The 25,855-nt window shown below is 39.2% G+C and overlaps 2 protein-coding genes across 8 annotated transcripts in view; one reads left to right on the top strand and one right to left on the bottom strand.

The window, feature by feature from the left end:
* Positions 1–16,318, bottom strand: part of ITGB3BP (integrin subunit beta 3 binding protein) — a 105,665-nt gene extending 89,347 nt beyond the window's left edge. For all 6 annotated transcript variants that reach the window (XR_009493813.1, NR_198863.1, XM_005204522.4 and 3 more), the window contains exon 1: positions 16,177–16,318. Coding sequence is in view for 4 of the 6 variants with exons in the window: in XM_005204522.4 (XP_005204579.1) it covers positions 16,177–16,181 (5 nt within the window). In the remaining 2 variants the exon portion in view is untranslated. The remainder of the gene's footprint in view (positions 1–16,176) is intronic.
* Positions 16,319–16,557: 239 nt separating this feature from the next.
* EFCAB7 (EF-hand calcium binding domain 7) overlaps positions 16,558–25,855 on the top strand; it is a 55,090-nt gene continuing 45,792 nt past the window's right edge. The window contains exons 1-2 of one of the 2 annotated variants that reach the window (XM_005204507.5): positions 16,558–16,689; positions 18,662–18,849. In XM_005204507.5, coding sequence (XP_005204564.1) covers positions 18,663–18,849 — 187 coding nt within the window. In that variant the 5' untranslated portion in view covers positions 16,558–16,689; position 18,662. The remainder of the gene's footprint in view (positions 16,690–18,661; positions 18,850–25,855) is intronic. The other variant, NM_001192050.1, reaches the window with a different exon arrangement.

Raw genomic sequence — 25,855 nt, 5'->3', positions numbered from 1 at the left:
GACTGTAAAATGGTACAGCTGCTATAGAAATAGTTTGGCAGTTCCTCAAAAAATTAAACATAGAATTAACATATAATCCAGCAATCCCAATTCTGAACATATACCCTAAAGAACTAAAAGCAGGGACACATCTGTACATTCATGTTCATAACAGCATCACTGACAACAGCCAAAAGCTGAAAGCAGTGCAAGTGTCTGTGGACAGAGGAATATGTAAAACAAATTTGGCATATATATATATATCTGTGTGTGAATACACACAATCACACACACACCACACACAAGGGAATATTATTCAGCCTTAAAGGGAAAGAAATTCCACATGCTACAACACGGATGAACCTTGAAGACATTATGCTAGTGAAAAAGCCAATCAAAAAGGGACAAATACTATATAATTCCATTCAAGTGAGGTGCTTAAAGTAGTCAATTCATAAAGATAGAAAATAGAAAGGTAGTCACCAGGGGCTGGGAGGAGAGGTGAATAGGGAGTTACTGTTCAACAGACAGAAAATCTCAGTTCTGCAAGATAAAAAAAAGTTTTGGAAATGAATGATGGTGACAGTTATACAACTATGTGAATGTACAGTTGATCCTTGAACAACATGAGTTTGAACTGCGAGGATCCACCTATACTTGAGCTTTATTTTTCCAACAAATACGTACTGTAGTACTACACAAACCATAGCTGGTTGAATCCGTGGATGTGGAACAAGGGATACGCAATGCTGATTGTAAAGCTATAAGTGAACTGTAACTGGTGTCCTTAATCCCCAAATAACTCAAGGGTTACCTATACTTAAATGCCACAGAACTACACTTTAACTAAGTCATGTCTGACTCTTTTGTGAGCACATGAACTGCAGCCTCCCAGGCCCATCTGTCCATAGTACTTCCCAGGCAAGGATACTGGAGTGGGTTGACATCTCCTTCTCAAGTATAGTCTCAACTCAGGGACTGAATATGTGTCTCCTGCATTGGCAGGCAGATTCTTTACCACTGAGTCTCCAGGGAAGCCTCACTATATACTAATTACATCCCACCTATTATTTCCTAATTACACCCCTCTTATGGGTAACTTTAAATTCTACAGGTTTTCTTCATTTCCACCTTAACCCATATCTACACCTATGCCCACAATTTGAATGTAAGTCCAGCTTTAGGTGTACTAGGTTTAGATTCACTGGGATCAAAATTCTGTTTGCTACCAGCACTACTGCTGGTGAGGATTTAAGAAAGATAAAGAATATGGTTTTATATCAACAGGCAGAGAGTAACTGTATAGAATTAGCCATATTACTCTTTAAGACCATCTTCCACTATTTTATTTAGCTTACCACATGGTAATATCCTGACTAGGATTCTCTAACTCATCAGAGGGCTTCTCTGCTAGTTCAGTAGTAAAGAATCTGCCTTCCAATGCAGGAGACACGGATTGGATCACTGATTCAGGAAGAGCCCGTGGAGAAGGAAATAGTAATTCACCCCAGTATTCTTGCCTGGAAAATCTCATGAACAGAGGAGCCTGGTAGGCTACAGTCCATGAGGGCACAAAGAATCAGACATGACTTGGCAAATGAATAACAATTCATCAGAACAGAACAAATGCATGAGTTTTAGTATACAACATTACTAATAGCAGTTACAATATTTTTTTAAAAAGTTGTTCTAGAAAAAAATAAACTATCATTTGATTTTTAATTAAGAACCAGGAATGATACTTCAAAGACTCATGAAGCTACATGAGTTAAGGTTCCCTTACAGGACTTTCTCTTTTTTAACATTAAACAAATATATTGCTTAATGGATTATTATAAGGCAACCACACTTGTAACCATCACTGAACAAATAGAAGTTTGCCATCTGTCTATGGCCATACCACCCTGAATGCACCCAATCTCATCTGACCTCAGAAGCTAATCAGGGTCCGAGCTGGTTAGAACTTGGATGGGAGATGTGTTTCATCTACCCCCACCTCCTGCCAAACCTTTCTTTTGTCCCATCCTGTTCAGCCTTTTTTTTCCCTCATAAGTAACCACAATTGTGACTAACAGTTATCCATCATCCCTTACAGGACTTTTAAAACATTGGATTAAATATGACTTGAGTAGCAGAACTGAGGCTAAGTGTGTGTATGTGTGGGGAGGAGATAAAATTAGTAAGGCAGATAAGACTCAGGGAGCCTTGATGTTATGCCAAATTCTTTCTCTAAGGTTGGGCAAATCACATAATCTCACTAAGCTTCATAAAGTTGATAGTAATACTGGCCTGTAAACCAGTAAGACATTTCTGATGGATATAAAAATATCATTTGGTATACCGTGCTTCCATTTACTCCTCTCTATAATGGAGATATTACTGCCAGCTACAACTACATGAAGAGTGTTTAGAAGATTATGCAATATGCTTATGAGACCCTTAGAAATCCTTTGACTAAAGGCAATGGCCAAATTCACATCCCATGTGACTCTTAAAGATATAAATTAAGAAATCTAAAATGATGTTTTTCATTCTACATATGGGAATAAGCAAAGAAGGAATAAGAATCTCCCATCTCTTTTGCATTCTCCCTTTCACTCAAGTTTATGCTCTTTTGTGTTCAACATTCACAGAGGTCATATAATAATTCACTATCACAGTATGGGTAAGTGGGACTATCACTCCAATGCACACAGAAATATGGTTACCACGTGAAAGTAACTAATGATTAATCTTGCTATTCTTAATGATAAAACTGGCCCAAACCATGACCAGTTATTGGGCAACATGTTTATGGTGTCAAAAGTTTCTCTATCAAAAGACTGATAGAGAACTGGGCTTCCCCGAATAGCTCACAGGGTAAAGAATCTGCCCGCAATGAGGAGACACAGGAGACACGAGTTTGATCCTTGCGTTGGGAAAATCTCCTGGAGAAGAAAAATGGCAACCTGCTCCAGTATTCTTTCCTGAAAAATTGCATGGACAGAGGAGCCTGGAGGGCTATAGTGCAAAGGGTCAAAAAGAGTCATGTATGACTGAGCGACTAAGCACACAACCATGTCGGTTTGTATCTAAAGCAGTCTCTTTATGTGGATTTGTATCTTATCAGTTCTGGAAAAATCTAAGCCATAATCTCTCCAAATACTGGTTCTCCTTGATTCTACCTTTCTGCGAATCCCTCTAGAAGAAATCTTAGATTTTCTATTCCATTTTTAATATGTCTAAACATCTATTTCTTATCATTAATCTCTATGCTACTTTTTGCACAGTTTCTTCAGGTCAATCTTCTAGTTTACAATTCTTTCTTTAATTGCGTCTAATTTACTGTTTAACCCATCCATTAGCATTTTTAAATGTTTATTTCTATTTATTTGTTTATGGCTACACTGGGTCTCCATTGATGCTCACGGACTTTCTCTAGTTGTGGCAAGAGGGCTTCTCATTGCAGTGGCTTCTCTTGTTACAGAGCAAGTTAAAAAACAATTTGATGAGTAGTTTGAGGGGTAATTTAATTTTTATATATTTTAAAGTTAAAAATATTCTAAGTTATCTGTACCAGAAACCTGCAGTACAGCACACGGAGCTCAGCTTGATGCTCTACTATAATGCCAAGTGGGTAGGACGGACTGGGGGTGGGTGGGAGGCCCAAGAGGGATTCGAATATGTATACACAGAGCTGATTTACTTTGTTGTATGTACAACAGGAACCAACATAGTATTGTAAAACAACTATGAAAGTGGAAGTTGTTAGTCATGTCTGACTCTGTGACCCAGTGGACTGTAGCCTGCCAGGCTTCTCCGTCCATGGGATTTTCCAGGCAGAATATTGGAGTGGGCTGCCATTTCCTTCTCCAGGGGATCTTTCCAACCCAGGGACTGAACTTGGGTCTCCCGCATTGCAGGCAGACTAGAAAGAAGGGAATCATCTAATCCAATCAAGTCCATATAATCTAATGCTATAGACCTAAGCACTCAAAAAAAAAAAAAAATTAGGAATAAGTTTTTGTTATCCTTGACCCAGACTTTAATACTTATTACATTTTGTCCCAGTTGCTTTACCATTCTCTATATAAACAAACACGAATATATACATATACAATACAATTTTTTTTTTTTTTTATGATCTACTGAAAATGTTAGAGACCCTGTATCAGTTCAGTTCAGTCGCTCAGTCATGTCCGACTTTTTGCAACCCCATGAATCACAGCACGCCACGCCTCCCTGTCCATCACCAACTCCCGGAGTTCACCCAGACTCATGTCCATTGAGTCAGGGATGCCATCCAGGCATCTCATCCTCTGTCATCCCCTTCTCCTCCTGCCCCCAATCCCTCCCAGCATCAGAGTCCTTTCCAGTAAGTCAACTCTTCACATGAGGTGGACAAAGTACTAGAGTTTCAGCTTTAGCATCATTCCTTCCAAAGAAATCCCAGGGCTGATCTTCAGAATGGACTGGTTGGATTTCCTTGCAGTCCAAGGGACTCTCAAGAGTCTTCTCCAACACCACAGTTCAAAAGCATCAATTCTTCGGCACTCAGCCTTCTTCACAGTCCAACTCTCACATCCATACATGACCACAGGAAAAACCATAGCCTTGACTAGATGAACCTTTGTTGGCAAAGTAATGTCTCTGCTTTTTATATGCTGTCTAGGTTGGTCATAACTTTTCTTCCAAGGAGTAAGTGTCTTTTAATGTCTTGGCTGCAGTCACCATTAGCAGTGATTTTGGAGCCCAAAAAATAAAGTCTGTCACTGTTTCCACTATTTCCCCATCTATTTGCCATGAAGTGATGGGACTGGATGCCATGATCTTTGTTTTCTGAATGTTGAGCTTTAAGCCAACTTTTTCACTCTCCTTTTTCACTTTCATCAAGAGGCTCTTTAGTTCTTCACTTTCTACCGTAAGGATGGTGTCATCTGCATATCTGAGGTTATTGATATTTCCCCCAGCAATCTTGATTCCAGTTTGTGCTTCATTCAGCCTGGCATTTTGCATGATGTACTCTGCATTTAAGTTAAATAAGCAGGGTGACAATATGCAGCCTTGACATCCTCCTTTCCCAATTTGGAACCAGTCTGTTGTTCCACATCTGTTTCTAACTGTTGCTTCTTGACCTGCATACAGATTTCTCAGGAGGCAGTTAAGGTGGTCTGGTATTCCCATCTCTTGAAGAATTTCCCACAGTCTGCTGTGATCCACACAGTCAAAGGCTTTGGCATAGTCAATAAAGCAGATGTTTTTCTGGAACTCTCCTGCTTTTTTGATGATCCAGTGGATGCTAGCAATTTTATCTTTGGCTCCTCTGCCTTTTCTAAATTCAGCTTGAACATCTAGAAGTTCTCAGTTCACATACTGTTGAAGCCTGGATTGGAGAATTTGGAGTGTTACTTTGCTAGCATGTGAGATAACTGCAACTGTGTGGTAGTTGGAACTTTCTTTGATATTGACTTTCTTTGGGATTGGAATGAAAACTGATCTTTTCCAGTCCTGTGACCACTGCTGAGTTTTCCAAACTTGCTGGCATATTGAGTGGAACACTTTAACAGCATCATCTTTTAGGATTTGAAACAGCTCAACTGAAACTCCATTATCTCCACTAGCTTTGTTTGTAGTGATGTTTCCTAAGGCCCAATCGACTTCGCTTTCTAAGGCCCACTTGACTACTCTCTTAGTAACTTTCAAACATACAATATAGTATTATTAACTATAGTAACCACACTGTACATTACCTTCCCAGTACTTAATGTATTTCATAACTAGAAGTCTGTACCTTTTGACCACCTTCCTTCAATTCTTCCCTCCCTATCCCCCATCTCTAGTAAACACAAGTCTTACCTCTTTTTCCCTGAGTTTGTTCTTTTTAAAGATTCTGAATATAACTGAGATTATATGGTATTAACCTTTCTTTTTGATATTTTGTCTAGCATAAGGCCTCAAGATGCCATCCATATTGCAAGTGGCAGGATTTTCTTTTTCGTTATGGTTGAATAATATATATATATATACACACACTCATATAATACTCACACATATATACACACACCAGATTTTCTTTATCCATTCAACCACTGGTGGATACTTGGCTATTGTAAATAATGCTGTAATGAACATGTACATGTATCTTTCTGGGTTAGTGTTTTGATTTCCTTCAGAAAAACACTCAGAAATGGAGTTGCTGGATCACATAGGAGTTCTATATTTTGAGGAAACTCCTTATTGCTTTCCATAGTGGCTGCACCAATTTAGATTCCCACTAGGAGTGCCCAGGATCCCCTTTCTCCACATTCTCACCAGCACCTGTTATCTCTTATCTTTCTGATAAGAGCCATTCTATTAGGTGTGAGGTGATATCTTATTGTGGTTTTGCTTTCCATTTTAATTAGTGATGCTGAACACCTTTTCATGTACCTGCTGGCCATCTGTATGTCTTCTCCAGAAAAAATGTTTCCTCAGATCCTCTGCCCATTTTTTAATCTGATTGGTTTTCTTTTTTTTTTTTTTTTCCAGGGCGCGGCCTGCATCGGCCCTTCCGCTGAGGAGCGGCCCTCAACGTCGGCTTGGTCTGGGCTGGGCTGGTGGGAGCAGGCCTTTAAAAAACGACCTCTCTGGAACTGATTGGTTTTCATTTTCTTTTTTTGCTATTGAGTTGTAGGAGTTCTTTGTATATTTTGGATTTTAATCCCTTATCAGATACATAATATGCAAATACTTTCTCCCATTCTGCAAATTGCCTTTTCATTTTGTTGATGAAGAAGATTTTTCTGTGCAGAAACTTTTTATTTTGATGTTGTCCCACTTATTTTTCTGTTAATGCCTTTGCTTGCAGTGTCAGATCCAAAAGATCATTGCCAAGACCAATGTTATGGAGTTTATGGCCTATGTTTTCTTCAAGAGTTTTATGATCCTAGGTATTACCTTCAAGTCTTAAATTTTGAGTTGATTCTACATTCATGAAAAAGAATACATCAGCCAGCAATTTTCTTACAATTCTTTTTTTGTACTTTGGTTTCTGATGGGGGTGGTATCTGTGTTACTAGGATTAAATGAGTTGGGATATATATATATAGCTTTAAATCTAGTCGATATTCTCAATCTTTTCATTGGTGTCTTTACTGCACTTAGATTTAATGGAATTATCTTACAGTTGGGTCTACATTTTGCTACCTGTTTTCTGTCTCTTGTTTTTTTCCCTCTGATCTTCCTTTGCTGCCTTCTTTTGATTAGATATTTTTAATATACCACTTCAATTCTTCTACTGTTTTTTTTACTTTTTGGTTATGTATTATCTTTCTTTGTAATTTTTATTAGTTACTTTGGGAACTATAACATACCTTTTTAACACATCACAGTTCATTTAGAGTTAATACAACTTTACAAAAATGTAAGACTCTTACAGTGTTACTGTCCACTCACTCTGTCCTTTGTGTTATACTGTTAAACATACAAACGTTATAAAACTCACAATAAGTATTATTATTCTTGCTTTAAACACTTGCGTCTATTCAAGAAGTTATAAGCAAAAAATATATACAGTTGACCCTTGAATAACATGGGTTTGAACTGTACTAGTCTACTTATACAGATTTTTTTCAATAAATATACAGTGTACCCTCCATATTAATGGGTTTCACATCTGTGGTCAAGATTTTCACCCATGGTTGGTTGAATCTGTGGACAGAAAACCCTTGGATACACAGGGCCAACCATTTCCATTTTACTAAGCCATTTTATATAAGGGACTTGAGCATACACAGATGTGGGTACATGTGGGGCTTCCTGGAATCAATCTCCTTTATCAAGGAATATAAAGCATATTTTAATGTTCTCTCAGAGAAACTCACCGATTTTCATGATATGTCATCAGAATGGACCCCACAGAAATACTGTTTAACATAGTTTCCTCCAATACTAAAAGTATTCCAACTATAACCTTAACTCAGTCGACAGCTTGGAACAGAATAAAATTAACTCACAGAAACAGATGGAATGTCCTTGTCTGAATTAGTATAACGCTGCTGCTGCTGCTGCTAAGTTGCTTCAGTCGTGTCCGACTCTGTGCGACCCCACAGACGGCAGCCCACCAGGCTCCTCCGTCCCTGGGATTCTCCAGGCAAGAAAACTGGAGTGGGTTGCCATTTCCTTCTCCAATGCATGAAAGTGAAAAGTGAAAGTGAAGTCACTCAGTCGTGTCCGACTCTTAGCGACCCTATGGACTGCAGCCTACCAGGCTCCGCCGTCCATGGGCTTTTCCAGGCAAGAGTACTGGAGTGGGGTGCCATTGCCTTCTCTGAATTAGTATAATAATCCACAGTAATTAGAAAAACTAAGCAAGTAATACTAGGAATCTTTAAAAAGGAAAAGATATAATGGGGCAGGGGAAGCACTTAAAAGGAGATTTGATTATTTATAGGAAGAGCTATTACAAAACTATGTTTGACTTTAAAGTGTAAGTGTTAGTCACTCAGTCATGTCTGACTCTTTGTGATCCCATGGACTGTAGCCCGCCACGGTCCTTTGTCAATGAAATTCTCCAGGAAAGAATACTGGAGTAGGTTGCTGTCTCCTTCTCCAGTTCTCCTGTGAGGGGAAATTAGAATTGGATGCCTCAAGTCCAAGGAAGGCCCCTGGGCATGTTCATTATCAGAGTGTGCCTCTCCTTGTAAAGTGCTTCTGACTGCCAGACTGTTTGTGAGCCACTCAGGGGCCATTGCTCTTTCAATCTTAACGTATCTAATGTGTACTCCAAAGATCTTTCCTTTGGGACAGAAGGAAATATTTCCCATTTTCATCTGTCCCAAAGATGAAATGACTTTTAGTATTATGCAAATAATAATCTGACTTTTAGTATTATGCAAATTATGGAAAATTCTGAAAGAGATGGGAATATCAGACCACCTGATCTGCCTCTTGAGAAACCTATATGCAGGTCAGGAAGCAACAGTCAGAACTGGACATGGAACAACAGACTGGTTCCAAATAGGAAAAGGAGTACGTCAAGGCTGTATATTATCACCCTGCTTATTTAACTTATATGCAGAGTACATCAAGAGAAATGCTGGGATGGGGGAAGCACAAGCTGGAATCAAGATTGCCGGGAGAAATATCAATAACCTCAGAGATGCAGATGACACCACTCTTATGGCAGAAAGTGAAGAAGAACTAAAGAGCCTCTTGAGGAAAGAGAAGAGTGAAAAAGTTGGCTTAAATTCAGAAAACTAAGATCATGGCATCCGGTCCCATCACTTCATGGCAAATAGATGGGGAAACAGTGGAAGCAGTGTCAGACTTTATTTTTCTGGGCTCCAAAATCACTGTGGATGGTGACTGCAGTCATGAAATTAAAAGACGCTTGCTCCTTGAAAGGATAATTATGAGCAACCTAGACAGCATATAAAAAAGCAGAGACATTACATTGCCAACAAAGGTCCATCTAGTCAAGGCTATGGTTTTTCCAGTAGTCATGTATGGATGTGAGAGTTGAACTATAAAGAAATCTGAGCGCTGAAGAATTGATGCTTTTGAACTGTGGTGTTGGAGAAGACTCTTGAGAGTCCCTTGGACTGCAAGGAGATCCAACCAGTCCATCCTAAAGGAGATCAGTCCTGGGTGTTCATTGGAGGGACTGATGTTGAAGCTGAAACCCCAATACTTCGGCCACCTGGTGTGGAGAGGTGACTCATTTGACAAGACGCTGATGCTGGGAAAGATTGAGGGCAGGAGGAAAAGGGGACGACAGAGGGTGAGACGGTTGGATGGTATCACTGACACAATGGGCATGGGTTTGGGTGGATTCCAGGAGTTGGTGATGGACAGGGAGGCCTGGTGTACTGTGGTTCATGGGGTTGCAAAAAGTCGGACACGACTGAGCAACTGAACTGATTATGCAAATATAAACATGGTTTGAAATTTGGCTACAAAAGATGAAATCTCTTTAAAGCAGCAACTTAATCATTCAATTACTATTTATTGAATAACTATACTAATCCATGAGATCAATGAGTAACAACGTAAGTGTCACAGTTGGTAAAGTAGCAGAACCAAGATTCAAACCCTGGTTTGTCTTACTTCAAAGTCTTCAAATCCAAAAATTAAAAAAATTTAAGGTTGCAACCTAGATGGAGAAATAATGATGACACTAATTTTATAATGTACACAGGAGAGAAGCAAAGTTGAAAGGGATGATGATTAGCCTAATGGAATCAGGAACAGCATTTATCCAATGCATTTGTTTTCCCAACTCCAAGATAGCATCTGCTTTATATGACCAAAGAGAAGGCGGAGAAAACTATAGTTATTGAGACTATAATTCAAGATAATTTCTAAATCTTTAAAAAACATTTTGAGTAGTATTTGACACTAAAGAATACATATAGAATGATTAGTTTATGAAGCATAATGTGAAAATAAACACCCATAAACTCACCACACAACTTAAGAACTAGACCATTACCAATATGGATGGGTACACCTATATGTGCTGTCTCTAATCCGTCTGCTTTCCCCAGAAAGGCTATCATTAAACTAAATTTTGTATTTATCATTCCTCTGTTTTTCTTCCATAAATAAACTTATTATAAACATACAGAATCCTCAACTATAGTTTTTTGCTTGTTCTTAAGCTTTATAAGGGCTTCCTTTGTGGCTCAGCTGGTAAAGAATCCACCTGCAAAGCCCAACACCTGGGTTCGATCCCTGGGTTGGGAAGACTCCCTGGAGAATCGACAGTATTCTGGTCACTTCTAGTATTCTGGCCTGGAGAATTCCATGGACTGTATAGTCCATGGGGTCACAAAGAGTTGGACACAACTAAGCGACTTTCACTTTCATGCTTTATAAAGGTAATATGCTATATGTAATTTTCTACAAATTGGCTCTTTCATCCGGTATGTTTTTAAGATTCACCCATCCACTCTATTGTTATGGGACATTACTGTTATACTTCCTTTACATTAATTTAGGCCATGCATATTCCAAAATTACTTGTTATACTTTTTCCATGTCAATGATAAAATAAATTAGAGAGGAGATAGGTCACACAATCCCATGCCAAAAATGCCAAGTTCATATCAAAAAGTTATCATCTCAACATCACTTAAAAGCCATATCACTTTCACATATAACTTATCAAGATAACTTTTTGCACCATTATTTGTGACCCTGCAGTTTAACCACGTTGAAAACTAAAAGTTTCCTAACAATTATGGAGATCCTCTACCGAAGTACTTTTGCATTACATAACCATTAATTTCATCTTGAATCACTTTGCCAAAATTAACTCAGTGAAGTTGCTATATATCAACTTTATATATATACATATAAAGCTGCTATACAACTTTAAGGTCATGTATTTATTGTCAGAATATAATTACTGCAGACTCTCCTAAGATAACATGTACCAGTTAATATGTTAAGAAAACAGGTGTCCAAAAGGTCCACATTTAAAAGTTTTTAGGGGTTCCCTACTATCTACAGCAGAACACAAGCATACCTCAGGAAGTATCACTACTTATTATGCAAACACAAACCACATTCCACTGATTTCCTATTTGACAGGGAATTTGCAACGTTATCCTCATAGTTTTGTATAAGTGCTAACTGGGTTCTTTTTCTAGTGCAAGAGTACAAAGGCAAGTCTTTTTTCTTCATTCTGGGGAAAGGAAAACCTCTTTAATAATCCATAACTTCTAAAGGTATAAGTGAAACATATTTATTGGTACCTGTGTGTAGGATACCTTATTAGGTGCTGCTGCTGCTAAGTCATTTCAGTTGTGTCTGACTCTGTGCAACCCCATAGACGGCAGCCCAGCAGGCTCTGCCATCCCTGGGATTCTCCAGGCAAGAACACTGGAGTGGGTTGCCATTTCCTTCTCCAGTGCATGAAAGTGAAAACTGAAAGTGAAATCGCTCAGTCGTGTCTGACTCTTAGTGACCCCATGGACTGCAGCCTACCAGGCTCCTCTGTCAGTGGGATTTTCCAGGCAAAAGTACTGGAGTGGGGTGCCATTGCCTTCTCTGTATTAGGTGCTAAGCTCTCTTATCTAGAAAGTAGAGATAACAGCAGCATCTACCTCCCAAGGTCCTTTTTAGGATTCAATCAAAAAATGTAGGTAAACAGTTAATTACAGTATCCAAATCATAATTACATATTCAATAAATGTAGGTTATTATTTCTGTAAATCTTCCCACTTTCACATCAATTCTATTTCCTTCAGATGTTCCTCCTTCCACCTTGTGTTACTCTGCATTTGGCAAATACATGGGGAAACAATGGACAGTGACAGATTGTATTTTCTTGGGCTCCAAAATCACTGCAGATGGTGACTACAGACATGATGTTAAAAGATGCTTGCTCCTTGGAAGAAAAGCTATGACAAACGTGAAGGGAAGTGAAGCGAAGTGAAAGTTGCTCAGTCGTGTCCGCCTTTTTGTGACTCCATGGATTGCACAGTCCATGGCATTCTCCAGGCCAGAATACTGAAGCAGGTAGCCTTTCCCTTTAACAGGGGATCTTCCCAACCCAGGGATCGAACCCAGGTCTTGGGCATTGCAGGTGGATCTTTACCAGCTGAGCCACCAGGGAAGCCCAAGAATACTAGAGTGAGAGGCTTATCGCTTCTCCAGCAGATCTTCCCGACCCAGGAATTGAAAAGGGGTTTTCTGCATCCCAGACGGATTCTTCACCAACTGAGCTATGAGGGAAGCCCTGACAAACCTAGAGAGCATATTAAAAAGCAGAGACACTTCTTTACCTTCAAAGGTCCATCTAGTCAAAACTATGCTTTTTCCAGTAGTCATATACGGATGTGAGAGTTGGACTATAAAGAAAGCTGAGTGCCGAAGAGCTGATGCTTTTGAACTCTGGTGTTGGAGAAGACTCTTGAGAGTCCCTTGGACTGCCAGATCAAACCAGTCCATCCTAAAGGAAATCAGTCCTGAATATTGATTGGAAGGACTGATGCTGAAGCTGAAGCTCCAAGTCTTTGGCCACCTGACTTGAAGAACAGGCTCAGTGGAAAAGACCCTGATGCTGGGAAAGACTGAAGACAGGAGAAGAGGAGGACAGAGGATGAGATGGTTGGATGGCATCACCAACTCGAAGGACATGAATCCGAGCAAGCTCTGGGAGTTGGTGATGGACAGGGAAGCCTGGCGTGCTATAGTCCATTGGGTTGCCAAGAGTTGGACATGACTGTGAGACTGAACTGAACTGAAAATAATGGAGAAAAGTTACTCTAGAAGTGCACAGGAGGAGGGTACCTAAATCAGCATGGGGACAAGAGGCAGCCAGAGAACTTCATATATTACATATTATCTCCGCACTGATCATAGAAAACACCCTCTTCCAACAACACAAGAGAAGACTCTACACATGGACATCACCAGATGGTCAATACCAAAATCAGACTGATCATATTCTTTGCAACCAAAGATGGAGAAGCTCTATACAGTCAGCAAAAACAAGACCAGGAGCTGACTGTGGCTCAGATCATGAACTCCTTATTACCAAATTCAGACTGAAATTGAAGAAAGCAGGGAAAATCACTAGACCATTCATGTATGACCTAAATCAAACCCCTTACCATTATACAGTGAAAGTGGGAAATAGATTTAAGGGACTAGATCTGATGGACATAGTGCCTGAAGAACTATGGACGGAGGTTTGTGACATTGTACAGGAGACAGCAATCAAGACCATCCCCGAGAAAAGGAAATGCAAAAAAGCAAAATGGCTCTCTGAGGAGGCCTTACAAAAAGCTGTGAAAAGAAGAGAAGTGAAAACAAAGGAGAAAAGGAAAGCTATACCCATTTGAATGCAGAGTTCCAAAGAATAGCAAGGAGAGATAAGAAAGCACTCCTCAAAGAAATAGAGGAAAACAACAGAATGGGAAAGACTAGAGATCGCTTCAGGAAAATTAGAGATACCAAGGGAACATCTTATGCAAAGAGGGGCACAATAAAGGACAGAAATGGTATGGACCAAACAGAAGCAGAAGATATTAAGAACAGGTGGCAAGAATACAGAGAAGAAATGTACAGAAAAGATCTTCATAATCCAGATGATCAGGATGGTGTGATCACTCACCTAGAGCCAGACATCCTGGAATGTGAAGTCAAGTGGGCCTGAGGAAGCATTGCTACGAACAAAGCTAGTGGAGGTGATGGAATTCCAGTTGAGCTATTTCAAATCCTGAAAGATGATGCTGTGAAAGTGCTGCACTCAATATGCCAGCAAATTTGGAAAACTCAGCAGTGGCCACAGGACTGGAAAAGGTCAGTTTTCATTCCAATCCCAAAGAATGTTCAAACGACTGCACAATTGCACTCATCTCACATGCTAGTAAAGTAATGCTCAAAATTCCCCAAACCAGGCTTCAATAATACATGAACTGTGAACTTCCAGACGTTCAAGCCGGTTTTAGAAAAGGCAGAGGAACCAGAGATCAAATTGCCAACAACTGCTGGATTATTGAAAAGGCAAGAGAGTTCCAGAAAAACATTTATTTCTGCTTTATTGACTATGCCAAAGCCTTTGACTGTGTGGATCACAATAAACTGTGGGAAAATTCTTTAAGAGATGGGAATACCAGACCACCTGACCTGCCTCTTGAGAAATCTGTATGCAAGACAGGACGCAAGTTAGAACTGGACATGGAACAACAGACTGGTTCCAAATCAGGGAAGGAGTACGTCAAGGCTGTATATTGTCACCCTGCTTATTTAACTTATATGCAGAGTACATCATGAGAAATGCTAGGCTGGAAGAAGCACAAGCTGGAATCAAGATTGCCGGGAGAAATATCAATAACCTCAGATACGCAGATGACATCACCCTTATGGCAGAAAGTGAAGAACTAAAGAGCCTCTTGATGAAAGTGAAAGAGGAGAATGAAAGAGTTGGCTTAAAGCTCAACATTCAGAAAACTTAAGATCATGGCATCACTTTATGGCAAATAGATGGGGAAACAGCAGAAACAGTGTCAGACTTTATTTTTTGGGCTCCAAAATCACTGCAGATGGTGACTGCAGCCAAGACATTAAAAGACACTTACTCCTTGGAAGAAAAGTTATGACCAACCTAGACAGCATATAAAAAGCAGAGACATTACTTTGCTAACAAAGGTCCATCCAGTCAAAGCTATGGTTTTTCCAGTAGTCATGTATGGATGTGAGAGTTGGACTATAAAGAAAGCTGAGCGTGGAAGAACTGATGCTTTTGAACTGTGGTGTTGGAGAAGACTCTTGAGAGTCCCTTGGACTGCAAGGAGATCCAACCAGTCCATCCTTAAGGAGATCAGTCCTGAATGTTTATTGGAAGGAGTGATGTTGAGGCTGAAACTCCAATACTTTGGCCACCTGATAGGAAGAACTGACTCATCTGAAGAGACCCTGATGCTGGGAAAGATTGAAGGCGGGAGGAGAAGCGGACGACAGAGGATGAGATGGTTGAATGGCATCACCGACTGAATGAACATGAGTGTGGGTAAACTCCGGGAATTGGTGATGGACAGGTAAGCCTGGCCTGCTGCACTCCATGGGGTCGCAAAGAGTCGGACACGACTGAGCAACTGGACTGAACTCAACTGATATATTATCTCCACTCATACCCCAAAGAAAACGTTCTTTACTGAGCTTTGAACAACAACAACAAAAGTCTACAGGGCAATGATAAGCAAGAAAACTAAAGCCTGAAGTTAAGTGATTCACTCATCGTTGGTCAGCTCTTTTCAGAACTGGCTACGCGTCCTCTTTTGAAAGATGAAATTTAGTTCTCTTGGGACCCGGTTCGTGGGCTCTGCTACAAGTTTATAGGAACTTAACCACACTAATCTAGAAATTAAGGGGCTTTATCAAATTATACGGCGTTTTGCAATGTACTCTGGTCCTATTCTCGGTATGTTAAACATATTTGAAATCATTTCAAGCAATACATCACTAAATATAGCCCATAGCCTATAAAATCTGTCAAAAGCCTTGGAGAATCAGAATTAAAGTGAAGAAATACTACTAGATAAATAAAACTGGAAGGAAGAGAAGCAGAGTTGGGTTGGGGTACCAAGCACCAGGAACAGTCGGAGAAACAGACAAATTTACTCTCTGAAAAGGACAACGGAAAAGGTTACTGGGCCACAAAATATCTACTCGTCTTGCTCACAGAGGTACCCAAACACAGCAACACCCGAAGGAAGAGATACTTACGGCATTTCGACTTTTAAGAATGCACCTCCGTCGCCAGATGAAAATCCCTAAGTAACTCCTTCCGTAAACAGAGAACCTTCTAAGAGAAACACTGAAGCCTGAAAAACGCGGGCCAACAGTCACTCGACGCTGTGCCACACTCAAAGAAGACCGCCGGAAACATTCCGCCAGCGACAAGGGATCCCAGTGTACGCCAGTAAGAGGGGAGGAGAGTCAACACATAGACAGCACTCAGCCCCTGCCAGGGCAACGCAGGGCCCTCTCTCAGGATTCTGACAAGAAGGCCCCCTGAAAAAACAGAGACAGAGCCATCTCTGTTCACTCTGGAATAAGTATCCGCAGATTTCTAGCCGGACCATTTAGGGAGGTGCTCCGCATCTTGTTTCCGGTGGCGGAGAGGTGCAGTTTCCATGGTAATTAAAAGAAGGCCGAGGACTGTACTGCTGCAGTGAGAGGATTGCGGAGGCTTTCAGGAGAATTGACTACGCTCCCCCGTTTGTGACCTGCAGTTAGGTAGCAAGCAACTCGCTGTCTCTCTCTTTGCCCGCTCCGTCCCTCACTGTTCGGCTTCCTTTTCTTCACCCGCATCTTTTATTACTTTGTCATACGTAGCCTTGCTCCATGTCTGTACTTAAAATGTACATATAAATGCGATTTTATTCCCAGAGTAATACAAAAAATAGAGAGATGTTGCCCGAGATCAGCCCTGAACGTATTTTACAGTGTAGGGACGGTGACTAGATGACTCTCTGTTTTCACTTGGCCCTCTAGAAGCCTTAGGCGCTTGTTAACAGTTTATTTTTCTTGCTATTGTGTGGCTGGTTATTTATGGAGCATTTGCTGCAATGTACTCTCTAGGCCCCTGTCTTGGTCTCAGGCTGGAGTTTTAAATGCAGGAGGTTTCCAAGCCTGAGGAGCTGAATTATATATTTAATTATGCTTCAGTTTAATCTCATATTACAGAGCGGGGGGGCGGGGGGTGAAGAATTCTGGAACATTTTTGCTGTGGGATTTCCATTTGAGGGCGTCAGTTTATTTGGAAAGAACAGTTGAGGACAGTCTGAAACACACACACACAAAACCTTAAATTTCTAAGTTTCTGGCTTCAAAATGAACGTTCATTCTCCTTTCCTTATTGAAACAGATTTCTTTCACATTTGTGAAGATACGCGTGCACGCATATGTGTTTAAAAACTGTGATGCTTAATTATAGTTATACCAATTTGCAGTAACCAGACTGTGACACCACATCCCTGTGGGGTCCTTCTAAATCTGGTATAAGATGAAAGTGTCAGGCAAGCGGTCTGTGTATTATAAATAGGGTACTTCATCCATGATAAGCGATTATTATCTTTCTTTCCCAAGTGTAAAAGACCTATATAATTCAAGAAGGTGTTAGTAATTTAGGCCTCCTGAGTAAGAATCCAATGAGTCCTGAAGGGGACCCTACCTGTGTCGTCTTATTGTTGAACTAGAAATATTCAATTTATTAGGTTGAAATGTATTTTTAGAAGTCAAAGCTGGGTAAAATAATGTTGGAAGCTGTTAGACCACCAGCACAGTTACTATAAGGCACCACTATAGTGCCTTATAGTAACTGTTGTACAAGAAACCTTTTATAACATTAAAAAAGAAGAAACTGTTACCGAAATTTACATGCTTTTGCTGCTTACTCTTAGCTGGGTGAGATCTCTGTCTCTCAATTTTCGTATCTGTAAAAGGTTCAGAAAGTACCTGACCACTGTAGTAGGTATGTATCAAGATGTATGACAGTTCTTTAAACTCTTATGAGCAGAGGTGCTGTATAAACCCCGAAATTATTGTTAACATTATTATTGGTGGTAATAGAATACAGTAAAACCGCAGGATAATGCTATACATGGGATTTTAAGAATTCAGTCATTTTAAATGTGGGGCTGCAGTATTGAGATGTTAGTGAAATGATGTGGTTGATGCTGCTATGGAGATGAATGCCAGCTGCCAATCACATTATATTCAAATTATCATTATGCTGGAGTTTCACTCTATAGTTTATTTAGCATTTATTATGTACCTGGCACTGCTCTGTATGCTTCAAATGTGTTAGTTTAATTAATCCTCATGACAATCCTAGGATGAGTCTCAACTGACTGTCCTCTAATTTTGAGAGAATAAATGCGTGCTTTTCCTTTGCCCTATGAGTCTTCTTTTGTATTTATGTTACATCTTTGTTTTAGCTTTGTTCTTTGGGTTCTCATGTATATATTGTGTGTATATATATGTATATGTAATATATTTAGAAATCAACTGCCAAAAACTTATTCTAGTTTAACATATGATAATATAACCATATGCGTATTATAATGTACATCATTTTTCCACATATAAAAACCTTCATGTCTTTATTCTCCTCCCCCACCCACCACCACCATTTGAAAGCCAAAGTGACGTTTTCATTTTAGGACTAACAGTGACTAAAACAAAATTTTAAATTATTTTCTAATAGAATGGCCATCAGTCCAGGAAGTGATGCAGCTTTCTCGGGTCAGAAACCAACGCATTCAGAGAGTCCTCGATCAAAGAAATTTCTGCTAACTGAAGAAGAGATATTTTATATGAATTGTAGAGCTGCCTACTTAACTGTTTTCAAAAGCAGTTTAGATAACATTATTTCTAAAGATCAACTTTACTTAGGTAATTTTTTTGACTAAGTAGTTTTCCTTATTTGCTGAAAGTTAACAAATCAGAAAGACTCCAATTAAAATTACATTGTTGAATCATTCCAGTTACTTAGTTAAGCTTGAGCGGTAGAAGTACATTATGCTATTGTGCCATTCTAATTGTATGTATTTATTTATTTTTGGCTGCACTGGGTCTTCCTTGCTCTGCACGGGCTTTCTCTAGTGATGAGACGGAGATACTCTCTAGTTGGAGTGCATGGGCTTCTCGCTGCAGTGGCTTCTCTTGCTGCAGAGCGTGGGCTATAGGGTGCAGGACTTCAGTGATTGTGGTTCCTGGGCTCTGGAGCACAGGCTCAATAGTTGTGGCACATGGGTTTAGTTGCAATGTAGCATATGGGATCTTCCTGGACCAGGAATTGAACCCATGTCTCCTGTATTGGCAGGCAAATTCTTTACCACTGAGCCACCAAGGAAGCCCATATTATGTCATTTTATATAGCTACATAATCGAGGTTTGATGGTTAGATGTAGCCTACCAAGCTCCTCCGTCCATGTAATTTTCCCAGCAAAAATACTGGAGTGGGTTGCCATTTCCTTTTCCAGGGGATCTTCCTGACCCAGGGATCAAACCCGGGTCTCCTGCATTGCAGGCAGACGCTTTACCATCTGAGCTACCAGGGAAGCCCTCACATAATCCAGGAGCTTCAAAATAAAACTTTCAATGTTTGTATGGATTCAGTTCAGCTCAGTTCAGTCGCTCAGTCATGTCCAACTCTTTGCAACCCCATGGACTGCAGCACGCCAGGCTTCCCTGTCCATCACCAACTCCCGGAGCTTCCTCAAACTCATCTCCATCAAGTCAGTGATGTCATCCAACCATCTCATTCCCTGTCTTTTCCAGTGAGTCAGTTCTTTGCATCAGGTGGCCAAAGTATTGGATTTCAGCCTCAACATCAGTCCTTCCAATGAATATTCAGGACTGATTTCCTTTAGGATTGACTGGTATGATCTTCTTGCAGTCCAATGGACTCTCAAGAGTCTTCTCCAACACCACAGTTCAAAAGCATCAGCTCTTTGGCACTCAGCTTTCTTTATAGTCCAACTCTCACATCCATACACGACTGCTGGAAAAACCGTAGCTTTGACTAGACAGAACTTTGTTAACAAAGTAACGTCTCTGCTTTTTAATATGCTGTCTAGGTTTGTCAAAGCTTTTTTTCCAAGGAGCAACCATCTTTTAATTTCTTGGCTGCAGTCACCATTTGCAGTAATTTTGGAGCCCAAAAAATAAAGTCTGTCACTGTTTCCATTGTTTCCCCATCTATTTGCCATGAAGTGATGGGACTGTATGCCATAATCTTAGTTTTCTTTTTTTTTTTAAAGCTTACACCAATTATTTGCTTTAAAATGTTCTTTTAAATTCTTATATTGGTATTTTAAGATTTATGATAATAGATTACAATGCTTTTGACAACTGAATCATTAGTCTAAATTTGACCTACACTGGAGAAAATGTAAAGGATATGTATGTATTTATATATATGTACACATATATCCACGTGGGTGTGTATTGAATGATTGTAAAAGGGCAGTATTAAAAAATAAGTAAAATTTTTAAAGAAAAGAATTTGAGGTTCTGTTTTTTAGGGATGAGGGTTTCAGAGAGTTGGTCTTCTGTTTTCATTATATTTGTTAATTTTTTAATTGAAGTATGGTTGAATTACAATGTTAATTACTGCTGTACAACAAAATGACTCAATTATACAGATATCTATATCTGTATCTCTAAGAAGGCAATGGCACCCTACTCCAGTACTCTTGCCTAGAAAATCCCATGGGCAGAGGAGCCTGGAAGGCTGCAGTCCCCGGGGTCATTGAGGGTTGGACATGACTGAGCTACTTCACTTTCACTTTTCACTTTCATGCATTGGAGAAGGAAATGGCAACCCACTCCAGTGTTCTTGCCAGGATAATCCCAGGGACAGGGGAGCCTGGTGGGCTGCCAGTTCTATGGGGTCACACAGAGTTGGACATGACTGAAGTGACTTAGCATTAGCATATCTATATCTATCTATCTATACATTCTTTTTTCATATTCTTTTCCATTATGATTTATAACAGGATACTGAATTTAGTTCCCTATGCTATACAGTAGGACTTTGTTGTTTATCATTGTATATATACCAGTTTGCATTTACTAGTCTCAGACTCCAAATCCAACCCCTCCCACCCTTCTTCACCTTGGCAACCGCCAGTCTATTCTCTATGTCTGTGATTCTGTTTCTGTTTTATAGATAGGTTCAACTGTATTTTAGATTCTACATATAAGTGATATTATATGGTATTTGCCTTTATTTTTCTGACTTCTCTTAGTATGATAATCTCTAATTGCATTGATGTTGCTGCGAATGGCATTATTTTGTTCTTTTTTATGGCTGAGTAGTATTCCATTGTATTTATGTATCACGTCTTTTTTATCCATTCATATGTCGATGGACATTTAGGTGGTTTCTGTATCTTCACTATTGTGAATAGTGGTGTTGTAAACATAGGGATGCATGCATCATTTTGAATAATAATTTTGTCTGGCTATACGCCCAGAAGTGGGCTTGCTGAGTCGTATGGTTATTCTGTTTTAATTTTCTGAGGAACCTCCTAACTGTTTTCCATGGTGGCTGTACCAATGTTACATTCCCACCAACAGTGTAGGAAGGTTCCTTATTCTCCACACCATCTCAGCATTTGTTGTTTGTAAATTTTCTAATGATGGCCATTCTGACCAGTATGAGGTGGTACTTCATTGTAGTTTTGATTTGCAGATCACTCATACTTGGCAATGTTGAGGATCTTTTCTTGTGCCTATTGGCCATCTGTATGTCTTCTTTGGAGAAATGTCTCTTTAGATCTTCTGCCCATTTTTCAATTGGGTTGTTTGTTTTTTGTTGTTGTTGAGTTCTATGAGCTATTTGTTTAATTTGGAAATTAAGCCCTAATCTGTCATGTTGTTTGCAAATACTTTCTCCCATTGTGTTAGTTATTTTTTCATTTTGTTTGTGGTTTCGTTTGCTGTGCAAAAGATTGTAACTTTAAGTCCCATTTGTTTATTTTTGTTTTTATTTCTATTGCCTTGGGAGACTGACCTAAGAAAACATTGGTATGATTTATGTCAGAGAATGTTTTGTCTATGTTCTCTTGTAGGAGAGTCATGTCTTATGTTTGAGTCCTTAAGCCATTTTGAGTTTAGTTTTGGGTATAATGTGAGGATATGTTCTAACTTCATTGATTTACATGCAGCTATCCAGTTTTCTCAAAACCACTTGCTGAAGAGACTGTCTTTTTTACACTGTATAGTCTTACTTCCTTTATTGAAGGTTCACTGACAGTAGGTGTGTGGGTTTGCTTCTGGGTTGTCTGTTCGGTTCCATTGGCCCATAGTCTGTATTCGTACCAATACCACATTGTTTCGACTACTATAATTCTGTAGTATTTTCTCAACTCTGGGATGGTTGTGCTTCCTGCTTTGTTCTTTTTCTTCAGGATTGCTTTGGCAATTCTGGGTCTTTTATGGTTCCATATGAATTTTAGGATTATTAGTTCTAATTCTGTGAAAACTGTCATGAGTAATTTGATAGGGATTGCATTGAATCTGTAGATTGCTTTGGGTAGTATGGCTCTTTTAACAGTATTCTTACAGTCTAAGAGCATGGGATATCTTTCCATTTCTTTAAATCATCTTCAGTTTCCTTTATTAATGTTTTATAGTTTTTAGCATACATGTTTTTCACTTCCTTGGTGAGGTTTATTCCTAAGTATTTTATTTTGGGGGTTGTGATTTTAAAAGGTATTGTTTTTTTCATTCCCTTTCTGATACTTCATCATTGATGTACAGAAAGCAACCAATTTCTGTATGTTAATCTTGTATCCTGCTACCTGGCTGAATTCATTTATCAGTTCTTGTAGTTTTTGTATGGTGTCTTTAGGATTGTCTGTATATAGTATCATATCATTGGCATGTAATGACAATTTTACCTCTTCTCTTACAAATTGGCTACCTTTTGTTTCTTTTTCTTGTTTGATTGCTCTGGCTAGGACTTCACATACTATGTTGAAGAGAAATGGTGAGAGTGGACATCCTTGTCGTGTTCCAGATTTTAGCAGAAAGGCTTTCAACTTTTCACCATTGAGTGTTATATGAACTGTGGGTTTGTCATAAATAGCATGTACTATTTTGGGATATGTCCCCTCTATACCCACTTTGGTAAGAGTTTTTATCATGAATGAATGTTGAATTTTTTCAAATGCTTTTTCTGCATCTACTGAGATGATCTTGTGGTTTTTGACTTTTGTTTATATGATGTATCAGAAACAAAATTGACTGATTTGCATGTGTTGAACCATCCTTGTGAACTTGGAATGAATCCCAGTAGGTCATGGTGTATGATCTTTCTTATATGTTGTTGGATTTGGTGTACTAACATTCTGTTGAGAATTTTTGAATCTGTACTCATCAGAGATATTGGCCTAGTTTTCTTTTTTGATGGTGTCTTTGTCTGGTTTTGGTAGCAGAGTGATGGTGGCTTCATCAAATGTCCTTGGGAGTGTTCCTCCTCTTTAACTTTTTCGAAGAGTTTGAGAAGGGTCAGTATAAGTTCTTTTTTGTGTGTTTGGTAGAATTCACCTGTAAAGCCATCTGGTCCTATAGACTTTTGTTTGTGGGGACTTTTTAAATTACAAAGTGAAAGTGAAAGTTGGTCAGTCCTGTCTGACTGTTTGCGACCACACAGATTATACAGTCCATGGAATTCTCCAGGCCAGAATACTGGAGTGGGTAGCCTTTTCCTTCTCCAGGGGATCTTTCCAACCCAGGGATTGAACCCAGGTCTCCCACATTGCAGGCAGATTCTGTACCAGCTGAGCCACAAGGATAGCCCCCTTTAAATTACAAAATCTATTTCAATTCTAGTGATCCATCTTTTCAAATTGTTCAAATTATATATTTCTTCTTTTTTAAAAAATCTATTTCCTTGTGGTTCAATTTTGGTGGCTGTTTGTTTCCAGTAAATATACAGGTTTCTAGGACAAGAAACTTGTCCATATCTTTTTGGTTGTCAAATTTGTTTTCATATGATTATTCCCTTATGGTGAGTTATCAGTTATGTCTCTTTTTTTTAATTTCTTATTTTATTTATTAGTGTTCTCTCTTCTTCTTGGTAAGCGTGGCCAGAGGTTTGTCAATCTTGTTTATCCATTCAAAGAACCAGATTTTGTTTTGTTTTGTTTTCTTTTACTTTTTCTATTTTTTTAAAATCTCTATTTTATTTCCTTTCTGATGTCTATTACTTTCTTCTTTTTGCTGACTTCAGGTATTGTTTGTTTTTCTTTTTCTAATTCTTTTAAGTGGTAGGCTAGGTTATTTATTTGAGATTCTTGTTTTGTGAGGAAGGTCATATTGCTTCCTTCATATGAATTTCCCTCTAATAACTGTTTTTTTAAATTTATTGATTTTTTAATTGAAGGGTAATTGCTTTACAGAATTTTGTTGTTTTCTGTCAAACCTCAACATGAATCAGCCATAAGTATATATATATATATATATATATCCCCTCCCTTTTGAACCTCCCTCCCATCTCCCTCCCCATCCCACCCCTCTAGGTTGATACAGAGCCCCTGTTTGAGTTTCCTATGCCATACAGCAAATTCCCATTGGCTATCTATTTTACATATGGTAATATAAGTTTCCATGTTACTCTCTGCATACATCTCACCCTCTCCTCCCCTCTCCCCATGTCCATAAGTCTATTCTCTATGTCTGTTTCTTCATTGCTGCTGCTGCTGCTGCTAAGTCACTTCAGTCGTGTCCAGCTCTGTGCGACCCCATAGACGGCAGCCCACCAGGCTCCACCATCCCTGGGATTCTCCAGGCAAGAACACCGGAGTGGGTTGCCATTTCCTTCTCCAATGCATGAAAGTGAAAAGTCATTGCTGCCCTGTAAATAAATTCTTCAGTACCATTTTTCTAGATTCCGTATATATGCATTAGAATACAATATTTATCTTTCTTTCTGACTTACTTCACTCTGTATAATAGGTTCTAGGTTTGTCCATCTCATTAGAACCGACTCAGATGTGTTCCTTTTTACGACTGAGTAATACTCCGTTGTGTATATGTACCACAATTTCTTTATCCATTCGTCTTTCGATGGACATCTAGGTTGCTTCCATGTTCTACCTATTGTAAATAGTGCTGCAGTGAACAATGGGATACATGTGTCTTTTTCAATATTGGTTTCCTCAGGGTATATGCCTAGGAGTGGGATTGCTGGGTGATATGGTGGTTTTATTCCTAGGTTTTTAAGGAATCTCCATACCATCTTCCATAGTGGCTGTATCAATTTACATTCCCACCAACAGTGCAACAGGTCTTTTCTCCACACCCTCCCCAGCATTTACTGTTTGTCAACTTTTTGATGGGGGCCATTCTGACTGGTGTGAGGTGATACCTCATTGTAGTTTTGATTTGCATTTCTCTAATAATGGGAGATGTTGAGCATCTTTTCATGCGTTTGTTAGCCATCTCTATGTCGTCTTTGGAAAAATGTCTGTTTAGGTCTTTTTCCCACTTTTTGATTAGGTTGTTTGTTTTTCTGGTGTTAAGTTGTATGAGCTATTTGTATATTTTGGAAATTAATCCTTTGTCAGTTGTTTCATTTGCAATTATTTTCTCCCATTCTGAGGGTTGTCTTTTCACCTTGCTTATAGTTTCCTTTGCTGTGCAAAAGCTTTTAAGTTTAATCAGGTCCCACTTGTTTACTTTTGCTTTTATTTCTGTTACTCCAGAAGGTGTGTCATAGAGGATCTTGCTTTGATTTATGTCATCGAGTGTTCTGCCTATGTTTTCCTCTAAGAGTTTTATAGTGTCTTGTCTTACATTTAGGTCCTTAATCCACTTGAGTTTATCTTTGTGTATGGTGTTAGGAAATGTTCTAATTTCATTCTTTTACATGTAGCTGTCCAGTTTT

The sequence above is a fragment of the Bos taurus genome, chromosome 3, assembly GCF_002263795.3.
Source record: "Bos taurus isolate L1 Dominette 01449 registration number 42190680 breed Hereford chromosome 3, ARS-UCD2.0, whole genome shotgun sequence".
In the NCBI taxonomy this organism is placed as follows: Eukaryota; Metazoa; Chordata; class Mammalia; order Artiodactyla; family Bovidae; genus Bos; species Bos taurus.
The sequence above is the reverse complement of the archived record's forward strand: the minus strand, read 5'-3'. Positions and strand labels throughout refer to the sequence as shown.